The following is a 26,753-nucleotide window of genomic DNA, read 5'->3' as shown; positions in this document are numbered from 1 at the left end:
TGCTGGACTACCAGGGTTTCTGCCCCTTCACTGCTTTTTCCCCCTTTCTTCAGGGCCTCTTTTTCCCCCCAGGGTTGAGGACTTTTGCACACACATACATACATACAAAACCTACATGTAGGCCAGGCATGGTGGCTCACGCCTGTAATCCCAGCACTTTGGGAGGCCGAAGCACGCAGATCACTGGAGATCAGGAGTTCGAGACCAGCCTGGCCAACATGGTGAAACCTCGTCTCTACTAAAAATACAAAAAATTAGCTGGGCATGGTGGTGTACGCCTGTAATCCCAGCTACTTGGGAGGCTGAGGCAGGAGAATCGCTTGAACCCGACTGCAGTGAGCTGAGATAGCACAACTGCAATCCAGCCTGGGCGACAGAGTGAGATTCCATCTCAAAAAAAACTTCATGTATAATATATCCACATACATATATATGAAATTAGATGTATACATGTATACATACAATGCACACATAACTACTATATTATATTTTACATAGATATCATACTAATATATGCTACACATACATGTGCACATTCATATACATTAAATGAATACAAATTGAAGCATCTTTTTTTTATTCAGATTTTTCCAGTCAAGTAAATTGTCTCAAGGCCCCTGGCCCAGGTCTGAGTGTCACTACCAGAAGGATCCACCAGATGGCACTCCTTCGCTACTTCCTGTACTCCCAACTTGCCAGAGATGTCGCCTCTTTCCGCTAAGGCACAAAACTTGCAGAGCCAGGTGTTCCCCAGGCGCTTCCCCGCACGCCACCGCCCGCGCCATCCCCCCAGCCCCCACCAGCGTGGTGAGGGTGTCCTCGGTCCCCAAGGTCTGCAGTCTTGGCCCTCTCTGAGTCGGGTTCATCTCTCGGGCTTCCAGGCTTCTTTTTGAGGGGCGCTCTCCAGCTTCGGGCTCCAGTTCTGCCCAGTCCGCACATCGACCCCCCCGGTCACCAGGGCGCCAGGGGCTGGGCTTCGCCAGGACACCCTCGGTTATACCAGCACGGCTGCGCAACCCTTCTTTGGAGCCTTCGCGATGACGAGCAGCCGGGCGAAGCGGCCCTCCTCCTCACGACAGCCCGAGGAGGGGGTCAGGGTCATTTTCAGACAGCCCCCTCTGGCTTCCTCTTCACACCCTGCTCTAGATGGAGGAGAGAGGCACGTCCAGCCCGGCTCAGCTAAAAGCAGGGAGAAGAGCCCGGCCGAGACCTGGAAGCCTCGGCTTGGGAGGCGCTGGTCCGACGGACCCTTCCTGCCCCGGTTTGTCCGGACTCCGGATCTCCGGGTAGGAGCCAGAAGAAAGCGCATTCCAGGGATTTCAAGCGAACTATACTTAAAATCTTGGAGGTGGGAAATGTAGGGTGCGACTGAGCCTCTCCCGCCTTCAGGCCTGGCAACTCTGGGTCGGCGCTCCTGGAACCTCACATCTCGGGTGTGAGCAACCTAGGACACAAAACGCGGGGATGGCTTGGAAGCCCGTGGGCAGGCGAAACCGGGAGTTCTGGCAGCGGCTCAGCCTCCCCCTCCTCCTCCCTCCCCCTCCCCTGCCTTCCCCCGGGAGCAGCGGGAAATTATTTATTAAAACGCCGCCCGCGCTCTCATTTATTTGCGGTGAATAATCCTCGGCATCTCAGCACGTTTATTAAACCTTTCCCGTCCCCGCGCCCGCATTACTTTAATAATAAATCGCGTGTCACTTTCCAGCGACATTATTAAAGCGGGTCCGCTGCAGCAGAGGCGGGGTGCGGGGAGGGAGGGGGCGGTGGACAACAGTTCTCCCATTCCAGGCTGTGGTGCTTGAACCAGCAGGGCGGGGAGGGGAAAACTGAGGCTGCTAGGAGGCTGCTCCTGAACACCTACAAAGTCGGCTAACGCGATCAAGGAGTGCGGATTCCCCGGGACCTCCGTGACCCTCTCCGGTGGGGTGGGGCTTTTGGTGAGGAGCCTCTGCTCTGCAGGTGGACGCGGTAGGAGCTATGGGCCCGCAGAGGGCGCCTTGGAGCCCAGCTGGGCGAAGAACAAGCTAGGGGCGGATTCCCTGGCTGATGCTGGGACTCACACCCACGTCCCCTCTTTCAGCGCCGGGCGGATTTTGGCCACAGCGCCGAACAGCACGCCCCACCCCCGCCTACCCCTCTGATTCTGCTTCTGTGGGCGCCCTGGAATCGGCTCCCGGTATCCAGCCCGCTTGCGCTGTTGTGCGCGGCTCCTAGGGCCGCCCGCCTCCAGCCTGGGTTCGGCAATAAAAACTGTCGCTGGCTTAAGGACCCGGGGCAAGCCAGCAGTAGATGGAGTAGTGCGTAGCCGCGGGAGGGGCGGCCAAGCAGGACCTGGGGTTGGAGTTCCGGACCACACCCCTCCCATGTGGCCAGGCTCCCTGCGTTGGGCCCCAGAGGACAAACTCTGACGCTGAGCCAAGGGCAGGCCCTCCCGCAGTGGCGCCAGGATCCGGGTGGAGCCCTGGCGTGTAGGAGGCTGTCGCCATCTACACACAGCGCCTCGGCCTCGCTGACTTATGCTTTCATTCTTTCCTCCAATCATTAAATAAACATTGAGTCTCACCAGTGTCCCTGGGATAGGTAAGGAGAATGAGGAAAGAGATTTGGGGACCCCAAGCCAGAGAGGACAGGTCACAATTGGGGCAGATAGGAAACAGGCTTACCATGGCTCTGGCTTCTGCAGGAAATGGGTAGATTCCTATGGGAGCTGGGGAAGGGTATGGACCACACAGGTGACCAAACTTCCACCCTCCTCTATCCAGTTTATGCTTTCATTTTGGGGGCCTACCCACGTAGCCCTGTTCCCCACTCTGGCCTGGGGAAGGGTTTGGAATAAGATGAGCAAAGAAGCAGGTAATGTATACCAGCCCCAATGGAGGGCAGACTGGGAAGATAACTTCCCTCCAGCCAGATGGCTCCAGCCTCCCTCCCTCAAAGGCGGGATAGGCCCAAGTTCAAACTTTCTCTTTGTACATCTGGCAAGCATGTGCTTAGAGAGCAGGCCCTGCAGCTTCTGGAAGCCAGAGTTCTGTTAGTGTGGGAGGCCTCCCAGGGATATTCAGTTTTCATGTGCACATCTGCATAAACTGTCTGTGCATCTGTCTGTGCATCATTAGAAATCTTTATTGGTGCCTAGCCCTGTGCTAGGCTTTGTCCAATACAGAGTGGTATAAGATCTCGAGCTGGCCTCACCTATCTCTCTGCACTGAACTAAGTCATGCTCCGCTGTTCTCTCTCTTGTACAAAAGACGGCAGACAGCAAAGGGGACTGCAGGTAGTAGGTGCAACTGGGGCTTAGGAGAGAGGGAAAAGTTCTGGAAGATGAGTTTGGGGAAAGGGCAAACAAGCTAGATAAACGTTGGGGACCAGGAAATAGCAAGAACCAGGGCCTGGGAGGAAGGGCAGTTAGAACTGTGGCCCAGCAGGGCTGGAAGAAGTGGAGAATCCTGGTGCCTGCACCTCTGTGTCTGCTCCGGCCCCCACCCCAGCCTGGGAAACAACCTGTTGGAGGTCCTACTGGCCAGGGCATCTCCTGCATGGGCCCCTTTGTATCCCACCAGTCCTGGTCTCAGCTTCTCTCCCTACCCTTCTCCAGCTTTTGTCTCTATCCTACCACACTGCTACCTTGGAGTCAAATAGGCCTCCCATGATCATCCCTACTGACAGCATGAAAGCAGTCGATGAAGGGACCCTGCTCCCCTTTCCAGGTCTTTTCAAGAGCAGGGATGAACACTATAGCCGCTCACCCACCCCCATGGGCCAGAGCTCTGGACCTAGTAGTAATCGTCATTCTCTTCACTCTCAGCCTCCTCCTCAGGAACCAGGTTTAGTGATCGCAGCTGGGGGATGCCTGTAGCGTTCAGCTGGTCTGCAAACACACATAGGCAAAGAAGAGAGAACAGGAGAGAGGGGCTGTCGGTGCCCACATAGCCCAGTCTGCGGAAGGCTATGCTTGTGTATACAGACACATGGTCTGTTTCTTACACATTCACAGCTGGAATCCAGCACCATCCCCCCAACCCCCAGAGCTCAGGAATCCCCTTACCAGGTGTGAGCACTGTCAAGCTAGCAGGGGCCTCCACTTGACCCAGGGCATTGCGGGCAAGGCAGCGGTAAGTGCCCTCATCACTGGGACGCACAGCCTGGATCTGCAGCCAGCCAGTCACCTCAAACCTCTGGGGTCCACCCCTAAACTGGAGCCAGGCAAGGAATCAGCAGGGTCCTTCTGGAGGGCCCTGGGCTGCCTAAGGAAAGCCTCTCCCACCAGTCTACCTGCACAGAGATGTGGGGGTCATCCCCTGGCAGCTGGATGTCCAAGCCATCCTTCCTCCACTCGATGGAGGCCATGGGGTAGGCAAACACCTCACAGCCAAAGATCACATCCTGCCCTGTCACATTCCAAGTGTCATATGGATGTGACACGATCTGGGGCCCTGGGGGTGAAGGTGGGAGGTCTGAGAATAGCATGGCCCAGAAAAGGCATCCAGTCTGGCAAAGACATGATACACAAATTTTTGTGGACATGCTTGTGGCAGAACACAATATATGCTGAGGTAAATACACATCCATAAACACACCGTGACACACACAGGTACACACAGATATGGATGCTGGTACACACAAGGGTACCACGCAGACGTGGAGATAGGTATACATGCACATGTGCACATAGAACCTCATGCAGACCCAATGCACAAATAAGCACACACATCTACATTGTAGCTTGGCAGCCACTCTGTCCCTAACTGCTCCCCTGTCCTCATTTCACCCTCCCCAGCCTTTCCTGCAGTGCCTGCAACCAAAACCTTCCAGATCCCCCTTCCCCTTTTCTAATCAGGCCCAGTTCCCAAAGGAGGAAAAGCAGCCGTTCCCTCCGCAGTACCCCCTGGGGGAGTCCTGCGGCAAGGCAGAGAACCTGAAGCTGGACTTGTGCGACAGGCAGGAAGCCTGCAGGAGTGGAGGAAATTGCTGGGAACCCCACGGGGTGTTTGTTTTCTGGCTGCCCCAGCCGAGCCAGACGCAGAGCCGGGGCTCAGGAAGTGAAAGTTACTAAAGCTACCAAGGAAACTAGAGGCCTGAATGGACCCCAGTCCCCAGGGATAGAGAGAGAACTAGCTGAGCTTCCCGCTCCCTTTCACTAATCCCTAAACGCAGGAGAAAGCAGAGAGGTGGGGAGACTGGGTGAACAGACTGCTCTAAGAATGAAACGTGATTGCATCTCACAGGAACCCGTCTTGCTGCCTGGACTCCGCTGGTCTGGGAAAAGTCGGGGGGTCTCTGAGCAAACCATAGGTTATGTGCCTGCGCCCTCAGAGGACCTGTCTCTCCCTGCCAGCCAGCTCTGGGGCTTTCACGTGGTTCAGCGCATGCAGCTTGCTGACGAAGCCCGGGACTCCCACTCCACTCCACCCCCCACCCCCACCTTAAGGTGGCAGCTTTTATGGACCAGTAGCGAGAGCAGGGTTTTATACTGGACTCGAGGCCTCTATGGCCTTATCTTTTTTGCTCTGCTGGCCAGAGACCAATGCTGTCAGGGGTCGGGGAGCAGTGCCTCTAGGAAACCTAAGTGCTGGGTTGGGGGCCCCGGGCCGTGCGTACCCGATTCGCAGGGCCCCGGGTGTGCCACAGTGAGGTTGGCATCGGGCCGAGCGCGGGCCGCCTCCTGCAGGCGGCAGATCTGGGAGTAGGTGTGACCGTCGGACCCGCAGAGCGGACTCTGCGAACGACAGGCACACAGAGGTTCCGGCACCTCTCCGCGGCTCAGGTCGTCGCCTGTGTCCAGCCGGCACTCAAGCTGCTCGCCGCAGTGCCCGTAGAAGTGAGCACTGGGGTCCAGGTCGCAGAGCTGGCCCTCGAGGTTGGCACATTCCCAGCAGCAGCCGCACGCGTCGCGCACCCAGCCCGCCAGGCAGCCCCGCGGCGCGGCGCACTCTTCTGGCCGGCAGGGAGCGCAGCCCTCGCCCTCCGCTAGCAGCCGCAGCCAGCCGCGCCGCAGGTAATCTGGGCCTGGGGATGGCCTTGCGCCGGTCGGGGGCGGCGTCAGCACCACCAGCAGTAGCAGGAGCACAGGCAGCGCCAAGGCAGCTGCGGGCGGCGGCGGCGGCATGGTTAGCGGGAAGCCCTGCGAGCACTCGGGGCATCAGCGCGTTCGGGCACCCTGCCAGGAAGGGAAGCCAGGTCAGGAGATCAGAAACAGGGCCTGTGCCGAAAGACCAACCTCACTGCTTCTTGTACCAAAGCATGACACTAGCATCGCCCCCTCCCCTGCTACCAAGTAGACTCCCCCAACACACAGGCCTAGTGACCCTCTAGGGATTATCCAGTTATGGCACTTAGCAATCAGTTGGGCTGTTCTTGGGAGGGCTGGGAGTGAAGAGAGGTGAGGAAAGAGTGATAAGGCTCAGGCGCACGCACACCCACCACCAGCACCACTTCCGTGCACCACCCGACTCCGATCCCTGGCCCCTGAGCATCCTTGCCCAAAGAGAATGGGCGGCTCCAGAAGTAAGAAGCTGTTAATGGGGGGTGAGAACTGGGGGAGCTGATGCCGCCTCGCTTATGGCCTGGGGCACAGAGTGCTCACCTAGTGTCCGGAACTAGACCCTTCGCAGCAGCCGTGATTCGACTCCGAAAGAAAAGGTTATGGAAAGAAAGCAGAGGCGCAGTCAGCCGGGCCCGCCAGCCACCTCTGCTCCGTCCTGAGGACTTCTGAGAGAGCCCACGAACTTGGATTCAGAAAGCAGCTCCTCCGCCCCCCTCTCTCCGCCCCTCGACTTCGTGCACCCGCCTTCCCACTAGTTCTAAGGCTGCCAATTTTATGTAGCCGCATGGGACCCTCCCGGGTCATTTCCCCCAGCCTGGCCCAGAGTCACAATGCGAGCAGAGGAGCCGTAACCAGACACCGAGGCTGGGAGAGAGGAAGGGGGTGAGGACCGGAGGCGGGGAGTGGGGGTAGGAGTTTGGCTGGGAAGCTCAAAGTGTTGGCTGAACGGCTAGGCCCTGTCCCATCTGACTTTACAGTCCCTGGCGTCGGCGAGGGCAGCTGCATAAGGGGGAGGCGGCAGGAGCTCTGGTGCCAAGTCATTTTACGTCGATGTCGGGGCGCTCCTGGAGGGCAGGACCAACCACCTTCGTGTCCCCGCAGCCCAGGGCTGGTTTCCGGGAGCGACCGCAGGCTTGCCCACCCAGCTGCCCCACCAAGGCGCGGACAGACTGGGCGCCTACATCCGCCTTCCCTCATCTGGCCTCCTTCTTCCTCCCCACATCCGGCAGGTGCTGCGATCCGCGGGTGAGCCGGGTGATTCGAGGTCGGAGCCGACCAGCGGCCGCAGGGAGAGGCGGGCTAGCGCCTCCCCGGCGGGCGTCCCTCGGGTCGGGATTACAGGTTACGGTTGCGAGGCTGGCAGGGCCGGGGACACTCGGCCTCGCGGCCGCCACCACCGCCACCGTGGCACTTTGGGCCGGGGGCGGGGAGGAAAGCATTACTAGGGGCCCGCCAGCCAAACCCGGGTCGGGTAGGCCCCGCCCCGGCCGGCCCCAAGCGGTTCACAGAAGCCTCGGCGCAGTCCAGCTCGCGGGGGGATGGGAGAGGGTGGGGGGCAGAAATAGCAAAATGCAGCCGGCAAGGGGGCGGCACTTAGTCAGGCTCCGCCCACAAGACCCGGCTGCCGTCCCCGCCCGCCTGCGCGGGATCGACTCCGCATGCGCGCTGAAGAGCCGTAATACAGCCAGGACTCTCCCGTCGGAATGCGCCCCTGAGTTGGGCCAAGCCCATTCATTCAGGGGCTTCCGAGCCACGTAGGCGCCATCCCTGGCCAGAGGGGTTCTGAGGAGGTGGGCAAGGGCAGACACTCTCTCCCGGTCTCAAATTCGAAATAGGGACTAGAAGGGAACGTCACGCGAGGCCTCGCAACTGTCGCGAGAATCAGAACAGGAAATCTAGGAACCGAGAACACTAAGAGCCCGCGGATTTTAAACAGGAAAAAGAAAGGGCGGAGCAAACTCTGGCGGATAGTTGTGAGTAATCCCTGGTCTTTGGAGTAAGTATCGACCTGAGGCAGAAGGGGAACTGTCAGAGAGCTGCCGGAGACCCTGAAAAAGGCCAGAGACGGGGACTTGTGGGGCTGACGAATGGAATCACCCAAGGAGAGGTCTCTGACTCTAACAAAACACCTTGGGGACGGAGCTCCTTGCCTGGGATACAGAGCAGAAACAAGTCCGGGATCTTTTAGTGAATTGCTGCCGGCTTCTAAGGCCTGGAGCAGATATTCAACAACAAACTCCACGGACCTAGAAACTCTCCACTTACCCTACTATTGTAGCCGGTGGCTTACTTTTAGTCTTCCCTATGCTCTAAGCTTCTGGTAGTAGGAATCGTGCCTAACTCACTACTGTATCTTGTGAACCTAGCCCCGCGCCTGGTGGCACGTCAAATTCTCGGTAAATATTTGTGGATTAAATGTGAAAGACTGCCTGAGTGTTTAACCTGGATTTTCTGAGTCGCTGATGGAGAACAGTAGGTAGACGGGGAACCAGCGCCCTCTGGTGGGCTTGTGGTTCGTGACGAGAACATGCTGGAACCGTGCATCCAGGTAGGCACAAAGATAATAAAAGGAGATCCGCTGTTATTAAGTAGAGATTTTGTTCCAGTAAAACCCTACATACCGTAAAAATGCTTTTAGAAGGGAGTTTTTTGAATAGGACACAACTTGAAAGTTTAGATACATTCCCCGATCAACATCCCATACTTTATCCATCAAGGCTCCAAAATATTCAGTAACACCTATGCGCATCATACATAGTAAAGAGATAGCAAATGATTTTGCGTATATATACTTTGAAAATGTTTACTCGGTTTTGTGCAAAACGGGCCAAAGGGAAGGGATTTTCTAGCCTAGATGATGTGAATACTGCTAGGGAGAGGAGCCAGGTGGCAGCATCCTTTGCATTTAATGAGGGAGACTAGATCCAGATGGGCAGGGTGAAGTTGAAATTTGTTGAATAATAGATGGTCCCGCCTCTTTTTTCCCCTTTTCCTGCAGATGCTTGTATTGAAGAAGGAATGAGGTATAGAATGTAGTTTTCTTTCCACTGTGAAGCCCTGTGTTCACAAGATTATCATACGTTCACTTTCAGTCACTGACACATGAAATAACTGAAATATAATGACAGAATGATGAGCTGGAGTGTGGTGGTGCACGCCTGTAGCCCCAGCTACTTGGGAGACTGAGGCAGTAGGATCCCTTGAGCTCAAGGGTTCGAGAGACCATGTCTCTTTAAAAATAGAAGTTTAGGGCCAGGCGTGGTGGCTCATACCTCTTAATCCCAGCACTTTGGGAGGCGGAGGCGGGTGGATCACCTGAGGTCAGGAGCTTGAGACCAGCCTGGTCAATATGGTGAAACCCCGTCTCTACTAAAAATACAAAAATTAGCCCAGCGTGGTGGTGCACGCCTGTAATCCCAGCTACTCAGGAGGCTGAGGCAGGAGAATCGCTTGAATCTGGGAGGCAGAGGTTGCAGTGAGCCCAGATCACGCCACTGCACTCCAGCCTGGGTGACAGAGCAAGACCCCCTCTCAAAAAATAAAAATAAAAAATAGAATTTTAAAAATGAAAGAGTGAAAAGAGCCCTATACAGATGAACAACAAAAGATGAAACAAGGCATACAGTCATTGTTTAATTTGGTAAAGAAAAGAAATTACTTCAAATGATCCACATATTTTAACCTGTCACTTCACAAACCCTGTTTTGACACAGCTGGTGAAAATAGTAGAGTTGCAACTTTGAGGAAGAAGCAGGAATGAAACAAATGGTCCATACTGACATATTAGAGACGGATATGGAGAAACTGTGCTTCCTGTGAATATTAGAATTGGTTGAGTAAAAAAAAAAACCTCAACATAGATAATTAAAATGGAATACTTTGTAGCTACCAACTATGACAAATAGGTAAACTCAAAATAATGTATGTAGGAAACAAAGTGAAAAGTATGTATGGAAAAATAAGGTTAAGAGAAAAGAAGAAGTATATGGATACTGATCACAACTGTTTGTGTATTTATCATCTATATCATCAATAAACATCCTAAGAGAATTTGGAATGAGGCTAATGGTTGAGTGTAATACTCACTACTGCTTTATAAGTTATTTTTCCTTTTTTTTTTTTTTTTTTTTTTTTTGAGACAGAGTCTAGCTTTATCGCCCAGGCTGGAGTACAGTGGCGCAATCTCAGCTCACTGCAACCTCGGCCTCCCGGGTTCAAGCGATCCTCCTACCTCAGCCTCCTGAGTAGCCACCTGGCTAATTTTTTTTTTTTTTTTTTTTTTTAAGTAGAGACAGGGTTTTGCCATGTTGGCCAGGCTGGTCTTGAACTCCTGACCTCAAGTGATCTGCTCACCTTGGCTTCCTAGTAGAGGCTATTTTTATAGGTAAATTAGAATGTCAAGATAAATGTAGCAAAGCTGGGGTGGCCAGGTAAAAAGATTGGCTGGGCACAGTGGTTCATGCCTGTAATCCCAGCCCTTTGGGAGACCAAGGTGGGCGGATCACCTGAGGTCAGGAGTTCGAGACCAGCCTGGCCAACATGGCAAAACCCCATCTCTATTAAAAATACAAAAATTAGCTGGTTATGGTGGCGCATGCGTATAATCCCAGCTTCTTGGGAGGCTGAGACAGTAGAATCGCTTGAACCCAGGAGGCGGAGGTTGCAGTGAACCGAGATCGCGCCACCACTCCAACCTAGGTGACAGAGCAAAACTCCATCTCAAAAAAAACAAGAAAAGAAAAGAAAAAGGAAAACGTAATTCAGCTATAAGTAATGTTACAAAATGAAGACTGGAATAGCCAGGAACTGGTTCTCTGGAATACCTAGGCATTAAGGCAAGTTGAATAAGCTTCAGGACATCTAAATCAGGCCTCAGTCTACCTTCGTATATCTCAAAAGGCAATCCCTCCCCCCAACACCCACCTTCAGTATCCCATTGACCCTTGAAATGGTGACTATAGCTCCATCCAACCTGATGACTTGGCCAAATGTTATATTGATAAACTTAGAAAAGATGCTTAAATCATTCCACATGTACATTGTTTCTACATTTCTATTTCTTTCTTTTTTTTTTTTTTGAGACAGAGTTTCACTGTTGTTGCCCAGGCTGGAGTGCAATGGCACAATCTCGGCTCACTGCAACCTCCACTTTCCACGTTCAAGCGATTCTCCTGCCTCAGCCTCCCGTGTAGCTGGGATGATAGGCATGCACCACCACGCTAGGCTAATTTTGTATGTTTAGTAGAGACAGTGTTTCACCACGTTGGTCAGGCTGGTCTTGAACTGACCTTAAGTGATCCACCCACCTCGGCCTCGCAAAGTGCTGGGATTACAGACGTGAGCCACCGCGCCTGGCCCTTTCTACATTTCTTGTTCTCATTTTGTTTTTAACTTAATTTCATTATGAAGTATAATAGACAAGCAGAAAAGTGCACAAAGTAGATATATGGTTAAATTAATTATTACTAAATGAACACTCGTGATTATCCAGGTCAAGAAACAGAACATTGCCAGCACCCTCAGAAGCCCCCATCATGCCCCTCCCCAATAATTTTCCCTCCTCTTCTCCCTAGATAACTTTTGTTTGTTTTTTTGATTTGTTTGTTTGTTTTTGTTGAGACATGGTCTTTGTTGCCCAGGCTAGAGTGCAGTGGCGTGATCATGGTTTGTTGCAGTCTCAAACTCCTGGGTTCAAAGGATCCTTCCACGTCAGCCTCCCAAGTAGCTGGGACTACAGGCACACCACCACACCTAGCTAATTTTTTTATTTTTATTGTTGCAGAGACAAAGTCTTACTATGTTATCCAGGCTGGTGTGGAACTCCTGACCTCAAGCAGTTCTCCCACCTCAGCCTCCCAAATTGCTGGGATTATAGATGTGAACCACTGTGCCTGGCCAATAACCACCTTTAACTCTATACTTTAAGTTTACCTGGTTTTGACATTTATAGAAATTGGGACATGCCTAGGATTGGAATTACTGCTTCATGTGATATGCATATTCAACATTAGTAGATTTTCTTTTCCTTCCTTCCTTCTTTCCTTCCTTCCTTTCCTTCCTTCCTTCTTTCCTTCCTTTTCTTTTCTTTCTTTCCTTCTTTTCTTTCTTTTTTTTTCTTTTCTTTCTCACAGGGTCTCGCTCCGTCTGGGCTAGTCCCAAACTCCTCGGCTTAAGCAATCCTCCCACCTCAGCCTCCCAAAATGCTGGGATTATCAACATTAGTAGATATTACCATACACTTTTTCCAGTGTGATGTATGAATTTATATAGTCTTCAGCAGTTGATGAGTTTTCATTATGCCACATCCTTGCCAAGAGTTGGTATTGTTGTTGTTCTTTTAAATTTTAGCCATTAGGTAAAAATTTTAGAGCCTAAAATTTTTAAATGGCCAGTTCTGCAAGGATTTCCTCTCTTGGATATTTTTTAAAAACCTTTTATTTTGAATTTTAGACTTGGATAGAAGTTGTGAAAATAGCAAAGAAATTTCCCATGTACCTGTCACCTAGCCTACCCTGGTGATAACATAATATCTTATATAACCATGATATAATTATCAAAACCAGGAAATTGAAATTTATACAGTACTATTAGCTAAACAATGGACCTTATTTGGATATCACTGGTTTGATATTACGTGTGTGTGTATAATTGAAATTTTATTGCATGTGTAGAGTTGTGTGACCATGAGGTGAGTAAATGGGTCTTCAGGGGTATGACAGGGTAAAACTGATGCCAAGGGAAAAGCTAGTAGACTCTATAGTACTAAACACAATGTCATTTAATATATGAGTAGCTTTAAAATTATTATATCAAAAGTCAGTGATAGGAAAGGCAGCTAGTTATGGTAGCTAAACACACACAGCTGGGTGCGGTGACACATGCCTATAGTCCCAGCTACTCAGGAGGCTGAGGCAGGAGGATCACTTGAGTCCAGGAGTTCAAGTCCAGCCTGAGTGAAATAGCAAGACCCCGTCTCTATAAAAACAACAAAAACCCACTCTCACACATTTGCACACTGTGCGTCTACCTGTTGGGGGAGCTGTGCACATGGCTAAAGTCCCAGGGTCACTGGTTGAAGTTCACTTTGCATTATGACACACTCAGAAGGAAAGATAAGTTTCTGCCCTTACATCCAATTTTACTTGCAGACAACTTTCTGTAGGTGAGGCCAATGAGATAACTTTCTGCTGACACCCCACAGCATCCTCGTTCCTTCTGCCAGACTTCCAGATTTCTATTTCTGGCCCAAACCTCTCTCCTGAACATCACTCCATGGATTCGTCTACAACCACTTCTAGTATTTTCTTCCACAGCCAGGGAAGAAGTCCATAAACAGCTCCCGGCTACATCATACTTAGGACACCTAGAAAAGTGTATCAGTATATCACATCTCATGGAAACCTTTTATTGACTCTGTTTAGGTGACGTGCTCAACAATAATTCACCACATGGCCCAGGAGCCACCACCCTGGACCACAAACCCCATAGCAGATGCAGTCAGTACCTCACTCATATACCCTTGGCTCACTCCAAAGGTTACCTGCAGATAGTTCCTTTATGACCCGGTGGGTCTGTCTGTTGGAGGGAGTTCTTTAGCCCCTAGAGTCAGCTTGGCTGACATGCAGGGCAGGCTGGAAATGCTGTGGAGGTAACAACTCAGGAGCAAGCCACATCCGGTGAGGAAAAACAATAGAGGACAGATAATCCTGTTCCTTACCCTTCAGTGGGATAATTTTGAGGTGTGTTCTCCACAGTTTTGCAGAAGGCTTAGAGAGACTGAGTCACAGTTGTCCTCAGTGGTAACCTGCTCATTAATGCATCCTTTATTTGGTTTTCCTCCTCTCTCTGACTTCCCTTCCCCCTCACTGTGTTTTCTGGGATAAACTCCCAAATAAACTACTTGTACCAAAATCCTTGCCTTGGGATCTGCTTTCTGGGAAATCAAAATTAAGACAACCCCTGTAAAGGGAGGAGGCCATCTTCCTGAGTGCCCCATCAAGACCACAGGGACCAGGGGGAGATCTTAGACCCCAAAATCACATTGTGACAATATCTTTGCTGACATCCCACTTTATTTCCTTCCTTTTTTTTTTTTTTTTTTTTTTAAGAGAATCTTTTTCTGTGGCCATGGCTGGAGTGCAGTGGCATGATCATAGCTCACTGCAGCCTTGAACTTCTGGCGTTAAGCAATCCTGCCTCAGCCTCCCAAGTAGCTGGGACTACAGGTGCATGCCACCACACCTGGATAATTTTTTTTGGTAGAGACAGGGTCTGGCTCTGTTGCCCAGGCTGATCTTAAACTCCTGGTCTCCCAAAGCACTGGATATCCCACTTTTGTCTTCTTCTTCTTCTGTTTTTGAGACAGTGTCTCTGTCACCCAGGCTGGAGTGCAATGGCACGATCTTGGCTCACTGCAAGCTCTGCCTCCCGGGTTCAAGCAATTCTCCTGCCTCAGCCTCTTGAGTAGCTGGGATTACAGGCACTTGCCACCATGCCCGGCTAATTTTTTTGTATTTTTAGTAGAGATGGGGTTTCGCCATGTTGGCCAGGCTGGTCTCGAACTCCTGACCTCAGGTGATCTGCCTGCCTCAGCCTTCCAAAGTGCTGGGATTACAAGCATGAGCCACTGCACCCGGCCTGGATATCCCACTTTCAACCTTTGCACTTGAGAAATAACAGAGTCTAGTGTTGGCTTCTGTGGAGTGTTGGGACTCCCCTCAGCTGACCAGTTCACTGAAACTAAGGAAGAGCCTGACAAGTGTATGCTCAGAACTCCAAGCAAGAAACAGTGGGGGCTTTCTCAGGGCTGATGGGAAATAAAAAGGACTAATTAGCTAGGAACTACTTGGCTTTTAAGCAACCAAACCACATGGAGAATCTCAGGTCCCAGCAGAGCATCAGAATATGATTCATAGAATGCTGTGCATGTATAAAAGTTCATAAGCATTACATGTCAACATACTCAGCCTGCCAAAATCCAGAATTTTTTGTGCCTTTTCTATCATTTTCCCCAAGGGTAAGGTACAAGAAGAGAGGTAGCAAAATGTCGCAATCACAGGACCAGGAGCATTGGCTCATGCCTGTAATCCTAGTGCTTTGGGAGGCCAAGGCAAGAGGATCACTTGAGGCCAGGTGCCTTGGGAACATAAGGATACCCTGCCTCTACCCCCCTCCCCAAATAGCTTAGCATGGTGGCCTGCACCTATAGTCACAGCTACTTGGGAGGCTGAGGTGGGAGGATTGCTTGAGCCCAGGAGTTCAAGGCTGCAGTGAACCACGATTGTGCCACTGCACTCCAGCCTGGGCGACAAAGCAAGACCCCGTCTCCAAAAACAAAACAAAAAAGTGGCAATCAGGAGAACTTCCCAACAAACCTGCTGGATCTGTCCCCCAGTGTGGGGGACACAGATGGGAAATCTGTTGAGTAGAATTAAATAGAAGTTGATGAACTAAAGAAGTGTGTAGAATTTGGGGGCTCTAAATTGGGGGTTAAGATCCCCTGGGTCCTGGGACTTTTTGACTTGCTGTCACACTCCCCTCAACAACTTTTTTTTTTTTTTTTTTTTGAGAAAGGGTCTTTCTTCATCTCCCAGACTGGAGTGCAGTGGCGCAATCACAGCTCACTGCAGCCTTGACCTTCTGGGCTCAAGCAATCCTCGTGCCTCAGCCTCCCAAGTACCTGGGACCACCACCGCCTGTCAGTACACCCAGCTAATTTTTAAAAATTATTTGTAGAAACGAAGTCTTGCTATGTTGCCCAGGCTGAACTCAAACTCCTGGGCTCAAGCAATCCTCCCACCTCAGCCTCCCAAAGTGCTGGGATTACCAGCGCATGCCACCACACCTGGCCTAACATTTTTGTTTTGTTTAGAGATGGAGTTTCGCTTTGTCACCCAGGCTGGAGTGCAGTGGCACCATCTTGGCTCACTGCAACCTCCGCCTCCCAGGTTTGAGCAAATCTCATGCCTCAGCCTCCTGAGTAGTTGTGACTACAGGTGTGCACCACCATGCCTGGCTAATTTTTTGTATTTTAGTAGAGACAGGGTTTCACCATGTTGCCCAGGCTGTCTCAAACTCCTAAGCTCAGGCAGTCTGCCCGCCTCAGCCTGCCAAAGTGCTAGGATTACAGGCATGAGTCACTGTGCCTGGCCTGGCCTAACATTTTTGAAAGTGTGGCTGCATCACAAGAGACAAAGCTGCTGTGACCCAGGTCTTATGCTTCTGGAGCTGCCAAGTGCAAACAGTAGCCCAGCCACTAGGCACTGCCTGTGACGGGCAGCATCTATGGTAGGTGGCAGCTAGAGGCCCCACAGCCTAGGAAGGGCCTCCCAGAAGTTTTTATTTTGACTTAGAATCGAGGCTTTCAGTCTCAGCTTTGCCAGCAGCTGAGACCCATCTGAACCAAGGTTTCTTCTGAGAAACAAGGGTGAATTTGGACTTAAGGCATGTCATATTTGGCATGGTGTTTTTAAGTTTCTACTCAAACGTTGAGACATTTTATATAAAAGTCCAGAATTTGGGGCCAGAATTTTCAGGCCAGGATGTTCAGAGAGGCTTTGAGGAGAACCCCCAGCTGCTCCTCGTGCTAGGATAGAGAGGTGGGAGGGGTAAGGTAAGAAAAGCCAGAGGTGATATCCAAGCTGCTGCTGTTGCCAGATTGTTTTGAAAACAAACAACAAACAGTGGGGAATCTGGTCTACCCAGCAACAATTGAAGGTGAGTACTGGCTGCCGTTTTAAATAGGACTAGCCCTCTCCAGCTCAACACAATCCCAACCTAGTGTGCTTCCCTTATTTAAGATTCCTGACATAGCCTTTGAGTTCATGTTCCTTGAACTAGATGGTTCCTTCAGCTCTAACATGCAATAATAACAGGCCAGGCATGGTGGCTCATGCTTGTAATCTCAGCACTTTGGGAGGCCGAGGTGGGAGGATCTCTTGAGCCCAAGAGTTCAAGATCAGCCTTGGAAACATAGTGAAACCCCCATCTATACAAAAAGTAAAAAATTAGCTGGGTGTGGTGGCACATACCTGTAGTCCCAGCTACTAGGGAGGCCGAGGCTGGAGGATGATCACTTGAGCCCAGGAGTTGAGGCTGCAGTGAGCTATGATGGTGCCACTACACTCCAGCCTGGGTGACAGAGCGAGACCCTTTGTCAAAATAATTATAATAAAGATGATAACAATAACAATAATAGCTATCATTTATCAATGCGCCAGGCCCTATGGCAAACAACTTGCATATGTTAACTTGTTTCAGACTTACAAAACCGTGTAGGGTAGGATTATCAGAAGAGAAAGCTGAGTTTCAGACCTGTAGGAAAGTTTGCCCAGTGTCACTGGCCAGTAAGCAACAGAGCTAAGACTTGAACCTGGGGCTGCCTAGGTCCAAGGCATGATTCTAACATCACACTATCCTGACACTATTAGAGTATCTTTGCCAGCCTAACTTCATTGCAGCTGGAGCCAGAATAGCAGCAAGTGTTTTATAAATGTAAATACCCCATATTCAGGGGACAAGCTGTGGAAATGCAGGCGAGTGTGTGCCCAGGTGGCAGGAGATCAGGAGGTAGGGAGATGATGGGGAAATCGCAGGTCACAGCATCTGGGCACCTGAGGCCAAAGTGCTTCAGGGTTGGCCTCAAGAGAAGACAAGAAAGATGAGGTGGGGGGAGGAGAGAGGAGGCCAGGCTGTCTGAGAGTCCCTGGGGAGAACCTCCAGGTGTTCCTCCTGCTGAGATAGGCAGGTAGGAAGTGAGAGAAGCGAGCGCTGATGACTGAGCTGCTGGCGTTCGCAGGAACCTAACTGACTCGGTGGTTGGAGCGGGGGAGTGAGGTTAATGGGAATCAGGAGGCTCTCTGAGCCCCGGGGCCTAGTCCTCCTCATTCTTGTTCCCCTCTCCTTGCCTGAGTGGTCTGTGGTGACCAGCCAGGTTCCTTTACAGGAAACAGCCCAGCAAACTTACAGGGGGAAAAATGGAGTCCTCCTTAGGTGCAGAAACACAGCAACTTACCTAAGGTCTTGGGGCCCCCGCCCAGGGCAGTGCATCGAGGTGGGACGTGAGAAGAGAAAAGGGCTTGTCCAGAGGCGCGCGGTTCCACAGCCCATAAGGTTGGGGGTGGCCCGAACCTGAAACGGAGCCTTGGCCAGGATCCTGCAACCAAAGCCTGAAGCGCCCCCCGGTGGGGGCCGAGAGCGCTGCAGGCAGGTGGCGGCGCGGGGCAGGCGGGCGGGCGAAGGGAGCTCCGGCTACGCAGAGAACGCGGTGCGCCCCCTTCCCACCTGCGCGAGGGCATCCTGCCCGGGGGAGGAAAGGCGGGAGTCCGAGGCGGGTCGGATTCCCAGCCAGCTCCCTCCTCACAGGAGGCGGCCCATTATCCGGCGTCATTAAAGAGCAATTAGATGGAAATTAAGCCGAGAACAAGTATTGATTATCTCATTAAGGCCGGGGGAGCCCGCTCAGTCGGGGAGAGTTTACCACCGCTCACCCCATTATCTGCAAGGTGAAAGCCTGCGGTCATCAAAACCCAGTGATGTATCGATCTTGCCCCCATCCCCAAACCCATTCCACCCCTCCCCCCTAGAGTAAGTGGGTTCTAGAGAGGTGACACCAGGGGTGTGATGAGCTGGAGGAAGAGCTCAGGCCCCTACTGTCTCTCTTAGCACTTTCTCTTTAGTTCCCTTTATTTCTTCAGTTTCTGGTCCCAAATTTCTTTCTTTCTTTTTTTTGAGACGGAGTCTTGCTCTGTTGCCCAGGCTAGAGTGCAATGGCGCGATCTCGGCTCACGGCAACCTCCGCCTCCCGGGTTCAAGCGATTCTCCTGCCTCAGCCCCTCGAGTAACTAGGATCGCAGGCATGTGCCTGCCACAACACCCTGCTAATTTTTGTATTTTTAGTAGAGACGGGGTTTCACCATGTTGGCCAGGATGGTCTCGAACTCCTGACCTCAGATTATCCTCCCGCCTCAGCCTCCCAAAGTTCTGGGATTACAGACGTGAGCCACCGAGCCTGGCCCACATTTCTTCTAATGGTGGGGAGGGAGGGAAACCAGAGACAGTTCACCTCTCTCCGAGATTGGAGAAAGAGGACTTCTGTGGTTTTACATCCAAAGAAGAGAAACTGGAGTTGAGATGTAATTGAAAGAATTTGCCCCTGTTGACACACAGTACAGGGCACCCCTGCGCCCCGAACTCCTTTACCTCCCAGGAGAGGTTGAGTTCTGGGTCACCATCATCGCCAAAGGAAGAGATTCCTAGGACAACCCCACAGGCTCCCCAAAGCCCAGCAACTTCAGAAGTCAGAAGGGGCTTCCTTGGGGTCCCTGATGGTGTGATCTTTGTAGAAAAATCACAGTGTCGAAGAGGAAAGTTTTCATCCTGGCTTTGCTTCTAACTGGCTATGTGACCTCCTGCAAGTCACTCTGCCTCTCCAGACCACAGAGTCCTCAAAAGAATGGGGCCAGAAGAGCCCCAAGGCTCCAGTCCAAGTGCCTAGTTCCCTGCTGGCAGGCACTGGGGATGCGGCTGTGTGCTCTGCTCCACCTGCCGCAGGAGCTTATGGTCCCAAGGGGGAGAAGACGCTGAACTGACATCATGGAAATCAGTGTTACAATTATAATAGGAGTCAGGAGAAAGAGTGCAGGTGCTGTGAGGAAGTTTAAGCAGCCAGGAGGCTTGCACAGGAAGCAGATATTCCAATAAACACACCGGGGACAAGCCTGTTGCCCACTCATTCATTCAACACACAATTACTGAATGCACATCGGAGCCCCTGGTGAGCAAAACGGCGGCGTCTTCCCCCTGGAACCCACAGTCCAGTGAGGGAGCCAGACATCAATGATATAATCGCCCAATAATTGCCGCACAAATAAAGGCAAAAGCACAAATACGGTAGGTATGCTGAAAAGTATGACGGGGCGCACGGAGAGAGAATAAGAGAACTGAATTGAGGGAGGGCGGGGGCCAAGGAAGCCTGTCCGAAAAAGCGATGGTCGGCCATCATTTAAGGTTGGAAGTCCTTAAATCGAGGCAGCAGGAAAGCTGGAGGAGTCTCCTGGAGAGGGCGAGCCCTTCTTCCCCGAAGTGCCAAGACTTGCCTTCGAGCGCGCCCAGGTCGGCGACGCAGCAGAGAACACTGACGCTCGCAATCCCATTGCTGGACTCACCTGAGAGCCTCAGGTGCGCGGGCGAGTGGTAGGAGGAGAAGAAAGGAAGGCGGAGTGGAGCGACAGCAGCGGCAGGTGGTGCGCTCAGCCCGCGCCGGGTTGGCTCGCGCGAAGCGAGCGCCGCCGCCGCAGTATCTGGGCTCATCTCCCTGCCCCGGAGCCGGGCAACTATTAATCTTGGTTGACGGTTTCTAATGTCCTGGTTGGGAGGCGGGGAGTGCGGCCCAGTCCGCCCTAAAGGTAGAAGTGGTTAATGGGCCTCTTCATCACCGCCAGGAGCCGGTCCCTTGCGGAGCGCGAGGGGCGCTGCAGCAGGTGAGCTGCAGAGCTGGCGGAGGCCCTTAATGAAGCTGCCCGGGCTGGGGCGGACGGAGAGGGAAGCCGGGGGAGGGAGGCGGTTCCAGGGGTGAGAGGTAGGTTCGTCCGCCCCGACAGCCCAGCTTTGGGTGTGTGGAGTGGGGGAGCTCACCTGGGCGCCCTTTACCTGAGGGGGCCTTCTGAAGGCGCAGTGCTGGGGTAGGATGCTGAGTTAGGCCTGCCTAGATATGGATCTTTTCTAAGGTGACAGGAGTTGGGTGGGATTGGGGTGGGAAGGGGGGGTGTCCGATAACCCGGGTCGTCCTGCAATAAGCGAGGACCAGACACAAAGTGGGTGCTCCGAAATGTTTGCTGACCTGCAAGGCCTGTGCCTCACGTGTGCAGGGGAGAGATGTTAGGGTCAAGTGAGAATTTCGGGACCTCCGGACCCCAGTGATCAAGAGCGTCCTGTCTTTTTACTGCCGCTCCCGTTCCTTCTCTGTGACTCAGTTTCCCCTCTGAGGCGGGTTTTCAAGCTCCCCAGCCCTCCAACTCCCAAGCCCGTCCCCTCCTCCAGCATAAGCTAGTGGGACCTGTCCCTAACCCCGTCCTTTCAATGCAGTCACCACCACCCTCGCCCCCATCCTGGCCCAGACTGCTGGGAAAGAAGAGGTGGTCCCACCCAGCCGCGCTGGCGCCACTCCATGGCCCTCCGCTGGGACCCGCTGCCTCCCGGAGACCGGGCTTCTCTGCGGGTTTGGCTGTCTCCCGTTTGCTGTCAGCTTCTCTCCCGCCCTCTCCCGCCTCCAGCTGCATCAGAAATATATTGTATTCTCACCTAATCCTGTTCAATTACAGCATAATAAAACACATAATAAAAACCTAATTCATTTTTCTCCTGCGCCCCCCATCTCCCAGCATGTTCTTGCTCGGGATCAAAAATTTGTCTTCATGTTTGTGGCACGCAGCCCCAACGCCTCCACATATTTAATGTATGAGCTGGGGACCCGCGGGCTCTGCGGTCTTTGAGCCGGGACGGCGCCTGCCAGTCACCTGAGGATGCCGGCAGGAAAGAGGGAGGGGTGTGGACCTGCGTGGAGCCCCAGCGGTGCCCACTCCCCTCCTTCTCCTGGATGAGGCGCTTGAAGGCCCCGAGGTCTCCAGTGGCGGAGAGAGATAGCACATCCTTCCCTTCCAGCAGACCCACAGTAGCTTCCAGTAGTCACAGCTTGGAGCAGGTCCTTGGGGATCCAGTTGGGGAAAGAGACTCGGCCTACCTGGTGCCGCTCGGCGGGAGATACAGAGCATAGCCACAAAGAGGGGCCCCTCGGTCCTCAGCCTCCATTCCCTCCTCTGTCTCTGACCTTCTGAGATGGCTTGGCCTGGCCTGGCCAGTGAAGCTCTGCCTTCCCTGCCTGGACCACCATGCCCAGTCCCGATGGGTTCCCTAACACCCTCTGATCACATTGTAAACAACCTTGAACTGCTGAAATAAGGTTAGAACTTCCCACCAACAAGGGAAAATTTCCTGCAAAGGCACAGTACCTGGTGGGTTTACAGAGGGCAGGTCTGACACCCAAATGCAGCCCAGTGATATTCCTTTGTTTTCTTTTCTTTCTCTTTCTCTCCCTTTCTCTCCTTTCTTTCTCTTTCTTTTTCTTTCTCTATTTCTTTCCTTTTTCTTTCTTTTGACAGGCTCCACTCTCTTGTCCAGGCTGGAGTGCAATGACATAATCATAGCTCACTGTAACCTCGAACTCCTGGGTTCAAGTGATTCTCCTGCCTTGGCCTCCTGAGTAACTACGATTACAGGCACATGCCACCACACCCAGCTAGTTAAAAAAAAATTTTTTTTTTTAGAGATGGGGTCTTGATATGTCCCCCAGGCTGGTCTTGAACTCCTGGGTTCAAACCATCCTCCCACCTTGGCCTCTGAAAGTGTTGGGATTACAAGTGTGAGCCACAATGCTTGGCCTGTATTCCTTCATTTCTTCCTTCATTTATTTAGGACAGAAGTTCTCAAACTTTCTACATCCATAGAACCCTTAGTTTTTCAGTAATTTTTTTCACAGCACCTTAAGTCAAAAGAAATAGCTAACAGCCGGGCATGGTGGCTCACGCCTGTAATCCCAGCACTTTGGGAGGCCAAGGCAGGCGGATCACCTGAGGTTGGGAGTTTGAGACCAGCCTGACCAACACAGAGAAACCCCTTCTCTACTAAAAATAAAAATTAGCCGGACGTGGTGGCATGTGCCTGTAATCCCAGCTACTCAAGAGGCTGAGGCAGGAGAATCGCTTGAACCTGGGAGGCAGAGGTTGTGGTGAGCCAAGATCGCGCCATTGCACTCCAGCCTGGGCAACAAGAGTGAGACTCCATCTCAAAAAAAAAAAAAAAAAAGAGAGAGAGAGAGAGAGAGAAAGAAAAGATCATTAGCAGTGATGAACAAATCCAGCAGGATGAACCAGACTCAGCAGACTTGAGAATTTAGAAAGTAATGCTGCCAGGTAGAGTGCAGGGTGATGTTTTACCTGATACCGTCACTGACCAGCATCACCATCCCACCCCACTGTGCCTTGGTGCCTTGGAAAGAAGGTCATGAAAATGAAATCCTATATCACTAAGGCCAAGCAACACAGCTGTGGGACCGCTCTCTAGGAACTGGACAACAGTACGGTGAAGTTGTCTCCCTTCCAGCCTGCCTTAAGCGATAGCAGCTTGGTGCCAGCCCCAAGAAGCTGCAGATGTGAAGGGTAGGTCAGCCCCACAGGGAACTGCCAAAGGAACTAGGCATTGGCTTGTGCAGGGAAACAGATAAACAACAGACTTGGAGAGAGTGCTCTGATTACACATGAGACACTCTCTCCAACACCCCATTCTCTGCATTGGAAACTCCTGAAGAGACAAGAGAAGAGGGAGGGAGGAGCTGAGTTCTTCCTTCATCTTGCTGACTATAATAACTAGGGGGCAAGCGTCACTTCCTCAGGGGATTTTTCAAGCCATGCTACCCCCAAGATTCTGATATGACTCCCTGGGAGGACATCCTTCCCCATCCTCCAGGCTGAAAATCACTAAAGCTGTGAGCCATCATTTGTTTTGAAGGTGTCACATTTTTACGTTTGTTGAGGTATAAAACAGATTGAGAACCACTGTGTTTGTGACCTTACCTGAGATCAATATATGGGTGGGATTTAGGGCACATTTGGATTCCTCATTTATTTATTCAGCAAATAAGTATTGAGTACCTACTGTGGATCAGGCACTATTGTAGACGCTGTGGGCATTTAAAAGTAAATATATGAATTGGTGTTTAATGGGTATATAGTTTCAGAATTGCAAGAGAAAGTTCTGGAGCCTGTTTCACAACAATGTGAAAATATATATATGTGTGTGTGTATATATATATGTAAATTTTTTTTTGAGACAGTGTCTCCCTATATTGCCCAGGCTGGTCTCAAACTCCTGGGCTCAAGGGCTCCTCCTGCCTTGGCCTCCCAAAATGCTAGGATGACAGGTGTGAGCCACCATGCCCAGCCAACAATGTGAATATAGTTAACATTATTGTACACTTAAAAATGGCTAAGATGGGACATTTCATGTTATGTGTTTTTTACTACAATTTTAAAGTGAAGATATGGTGCCTGCCCTCAGTGGGGCTTTCATTTAAACTGGAAAGAAACATCTGTATAAGGCCAGTAGCACATGTTGTAGTAAATACCAATCAGGGTGATTCCCAGTTCACAGCAATTGCCCTTCCTTGGTTACAGCCTCAACGTCAGAGGTAAACCTGAATGTCCAATGTTCTTGCCTGTTGACCCTGACCCCTGGCCACCTCCTAGGGGTACACAACTGATCTAAGCTGCTCCAGTTTTTGAAACTTGGAGTAAGCAGGGATAATTCTGTTATAAAATGTTCTTAAGGGTTTTGTTTCGCAGAGATTTCTGTACCTCACTTCCCAGATGGGGTTATGTTACATAGATTTTCCAGTAAAAGTGTTAGGTTGGTGCAAAAGTGATTGCAGTTTTTGGCAATACAAGGCCTCTTTTCAAGGGGATTGCCATGCCCATAAACTCCAGCTGCTGACACCCCCAGAGTTGGCTTTGTCCTTTCCTATTGTTCACCTCCATCTCTGGGTATGAAAACTATAGCAGAATCCTTCCAATATCTCCCCCTATTTACTGAAGCTAGCCACAATTATTTTCTGTTGGTTTCAACAAAATAATCTCAAAACCCAAACCAAAGTGTTCCTTTTGGGAAATAAAAATTGTCAATTGATGAGGACTTGCTGGTGATAGAGGAGGAGAGGTCGGAAGGAAAATAACATAGCTGGTTAATTTATAGGTTAACTTAGCAAACTCTTGCCCCATAAGCAAGCACTTCAGCCTGAAGGAGCTTCTCGTTTCTTTATTAAAGGCATGGGGTTATTTTCCTACTGGATGTGTTGGATGTGGGATTGTGTGTGTAGTCCAAGCTATGCAAGGTTCCTCCTGCCTTCTCCAGGTCGTTATTTAGTTGCAAACATTGCTGGTCTGAGAAGACAGGAAGGAGGAAGCTATGGGAGGCTGTGGCCTGGAGCGGAGGCTGCCTTTGTCTGGCAGCCTGAGCTGACACTGGAGCCTAGGAGAGCCCCAATGAGGGAAAAGATGTGTATAAAAGAAGAGAGAAGGGAGCATCTTAGGAAACTCCCCTTTTGGGGATAATACAGCTGAATCAAGATTCCTCCACAATTCCTAGCAAAAGGTTGTCCTTCATGCCTTTCGGGCACGCGCGGTGTCCCTGCAGGTGAGAGGGTAGCTTCTCTGTTCACCCAACCGCCCATTTCTACCCAGCGCCGGCCACAGAGCCACGATTAAGAGTTCAGCAAACGTTTCCTGGACTGTTAGGCGCAAGGGTGGAGAGAGGGAAAGGAGGAGGACGGCGCAGAAGAAAGAGCCAACAGCCTCAGAGGCAGCTGAAAAAAAATCTGGGCTTGGGATCCAGGAGGAGAGTCCTCGCGTGATTCCTCGAAAACCTCGCGGATTTCTGGGCAGGAAGTCAAAGGGCTGGCGCTAGAGAATTCGTGGGTTTCAATATTGGAAACGAGGGAGGGGGACTTGGTGGATTTAACGGCGCAGGATCGAGGTCAGCGGGAAGGCGGATCTGAGACGTAGCTTCCAGGCTCCGACCCGGAAGGTGAGCGAGAATCGGGGCCTGAGGTACTAATGCCGTTGCTCGGGAAACGGGAAGGAGGCGGAGCCGAGCCTAGCTTTGACTGACAGGGACCACAGCAGGGGCGGGACTCTGCTTCTGACTGTTCCCAGAGGGTGGTGGCTTACCTTTGACCGCGAGGGCCCGGGGGCGGGGCTTGAAATGGACAGGCTTCACTGGGAGGAAATGGGGCTTGGCTCTGACCTGTAGGGCATCAGACCCAGCAGGACTAGGCCAGAGTCTGGCATAGCCCCACAGTGCCAGAGTTGAAGCTGGTCCTGATTACCTGTCCTTAGGAAGCAGGTGTTATTGGTTCCGGTGATCCTGGAAAGGAGCAGAATATCCCTACTTGACCACCTCCCTATGGCCAGGCTAAACTTAAAACATGGGCAGGGAGAGAGGGAAGGTTGTGGTCTTTCCGGTCTTCATAATAGGCAGGATGGGGTTCTCGAGCAAATGAGGCCAGGCAAGGGGAAGAAGATGGGAGGGAAGGTCAAAGACACCAATTCAGGCTTCCAGAGAAAGTTCCTAAAGTCTGAGGTCTGGGAGGAAGACAGGAGGCCCACCCAAGAATGGGGCAGAGCACTTTCTAGTGAAAAACGTGCTGCCCCTCAGCCCAAATGCTGACTTCTGAGGAAATTTCCAAGTATAAGGAGGCAGTTTGGAAGGTATGATTGGCTAAGGTTTGTCCCTAGAGAGCCTGTGATGTGCCCTATAGCTAACTCTTTTGACGTGTTTGAGAAACTGGTGTGGAATTAGGAAGGAAAGATGACAGAGAAGCCCACTAGTGCCCTGGCCAATCTTTTCTCTGACATGGTTTAGTGTTACCTGTGGAGCACAGATAATTCTGTTATAAAATGTTCTTAAGGGTTTTGTTTTGCAGAGATTTCTGTACCTCACTCCCCAGATGGGGTTATGTTACATAGATTTTCCAGTAAAAGTATTAGGTTGGTGCAAAAGTGATTGCAGTTTTTGGCAATACAAGGCCTCTTTTCAAGGGGATTGCCAAAGGCCAAAAGTGTAACTGCAGAAAGAGCTTTAGGAGTTGACTAAGGATTCCAGT

General features: G+C 51.5%; 1 protein-coding gene across 2 annotated transcripts; it reads right to left on the bottom strand.

Moving 5' to 3' along the window:
- Positions 1 to 560: 560 nt before the first annotated feature.
- Positions 561 to 7,583, bottom strand: KAZALD1 (Kazal type serine peptidase inhibitor domain 1). 2 transcript variants are annotated; one of them, XM_009459110.5, is made up of 6 exons: positions 6,584 to 7,583; positions 5,599 to 6,157; positions 4,273 to 4,433; positions 4,046 to 4,193; positions 3,751 to 3,868; positions 561 to 1,444 (listed from the first exon to the last, which is right to left on the bottom strand). In XM_009459110.5, exons 2-5 carry the CDS (start codon positions 6,104 to 6,106, stop codon positions 3,774 to 3,776), a joined length of 912 nt encoding a protein of 303 aa, XP_009457385.1. In that variant the 5' UTR covers positions 6,107 to 6,157; positions 6,584 to 7,583; the 3' UTR covers positions 561 to 1,444; positions 3,751 to 3,773. The 2 variants fall into 2 exon arrangements, with proteins under 2 accessions (XP_009457385.1, XP_063638146.1); XM_063782076.1 differs by lacking the exon at positions 561 to 1,444 and having other exon boundaries at positions 3,102 to 3,868.
- Between the last annotated feature and the right edge of the window lie 19,170 nt (positions 7,584 to 26,753).

Source organism: Pan troglodytes, chromosome 8, assembly GCF_028858775.2.
Source record: "Pan troglodytes isolate AG18354 chromosome 8, NHGRI_mPanTro3-v2.0_pri, whole genome shotgun sequence".
Taxonomy (NCBI): domain Eukaryota; kingdom Metazoa; phylum Chordata; class Mammalia; order Primates; family Hominidae; genus Pan; species Pan troglodytes.
The sequence above is the reverse complement of the archived record's forward strand: the minus strand, read 5'-3'. Positions and strand labels throughout refer to the sequence as shown.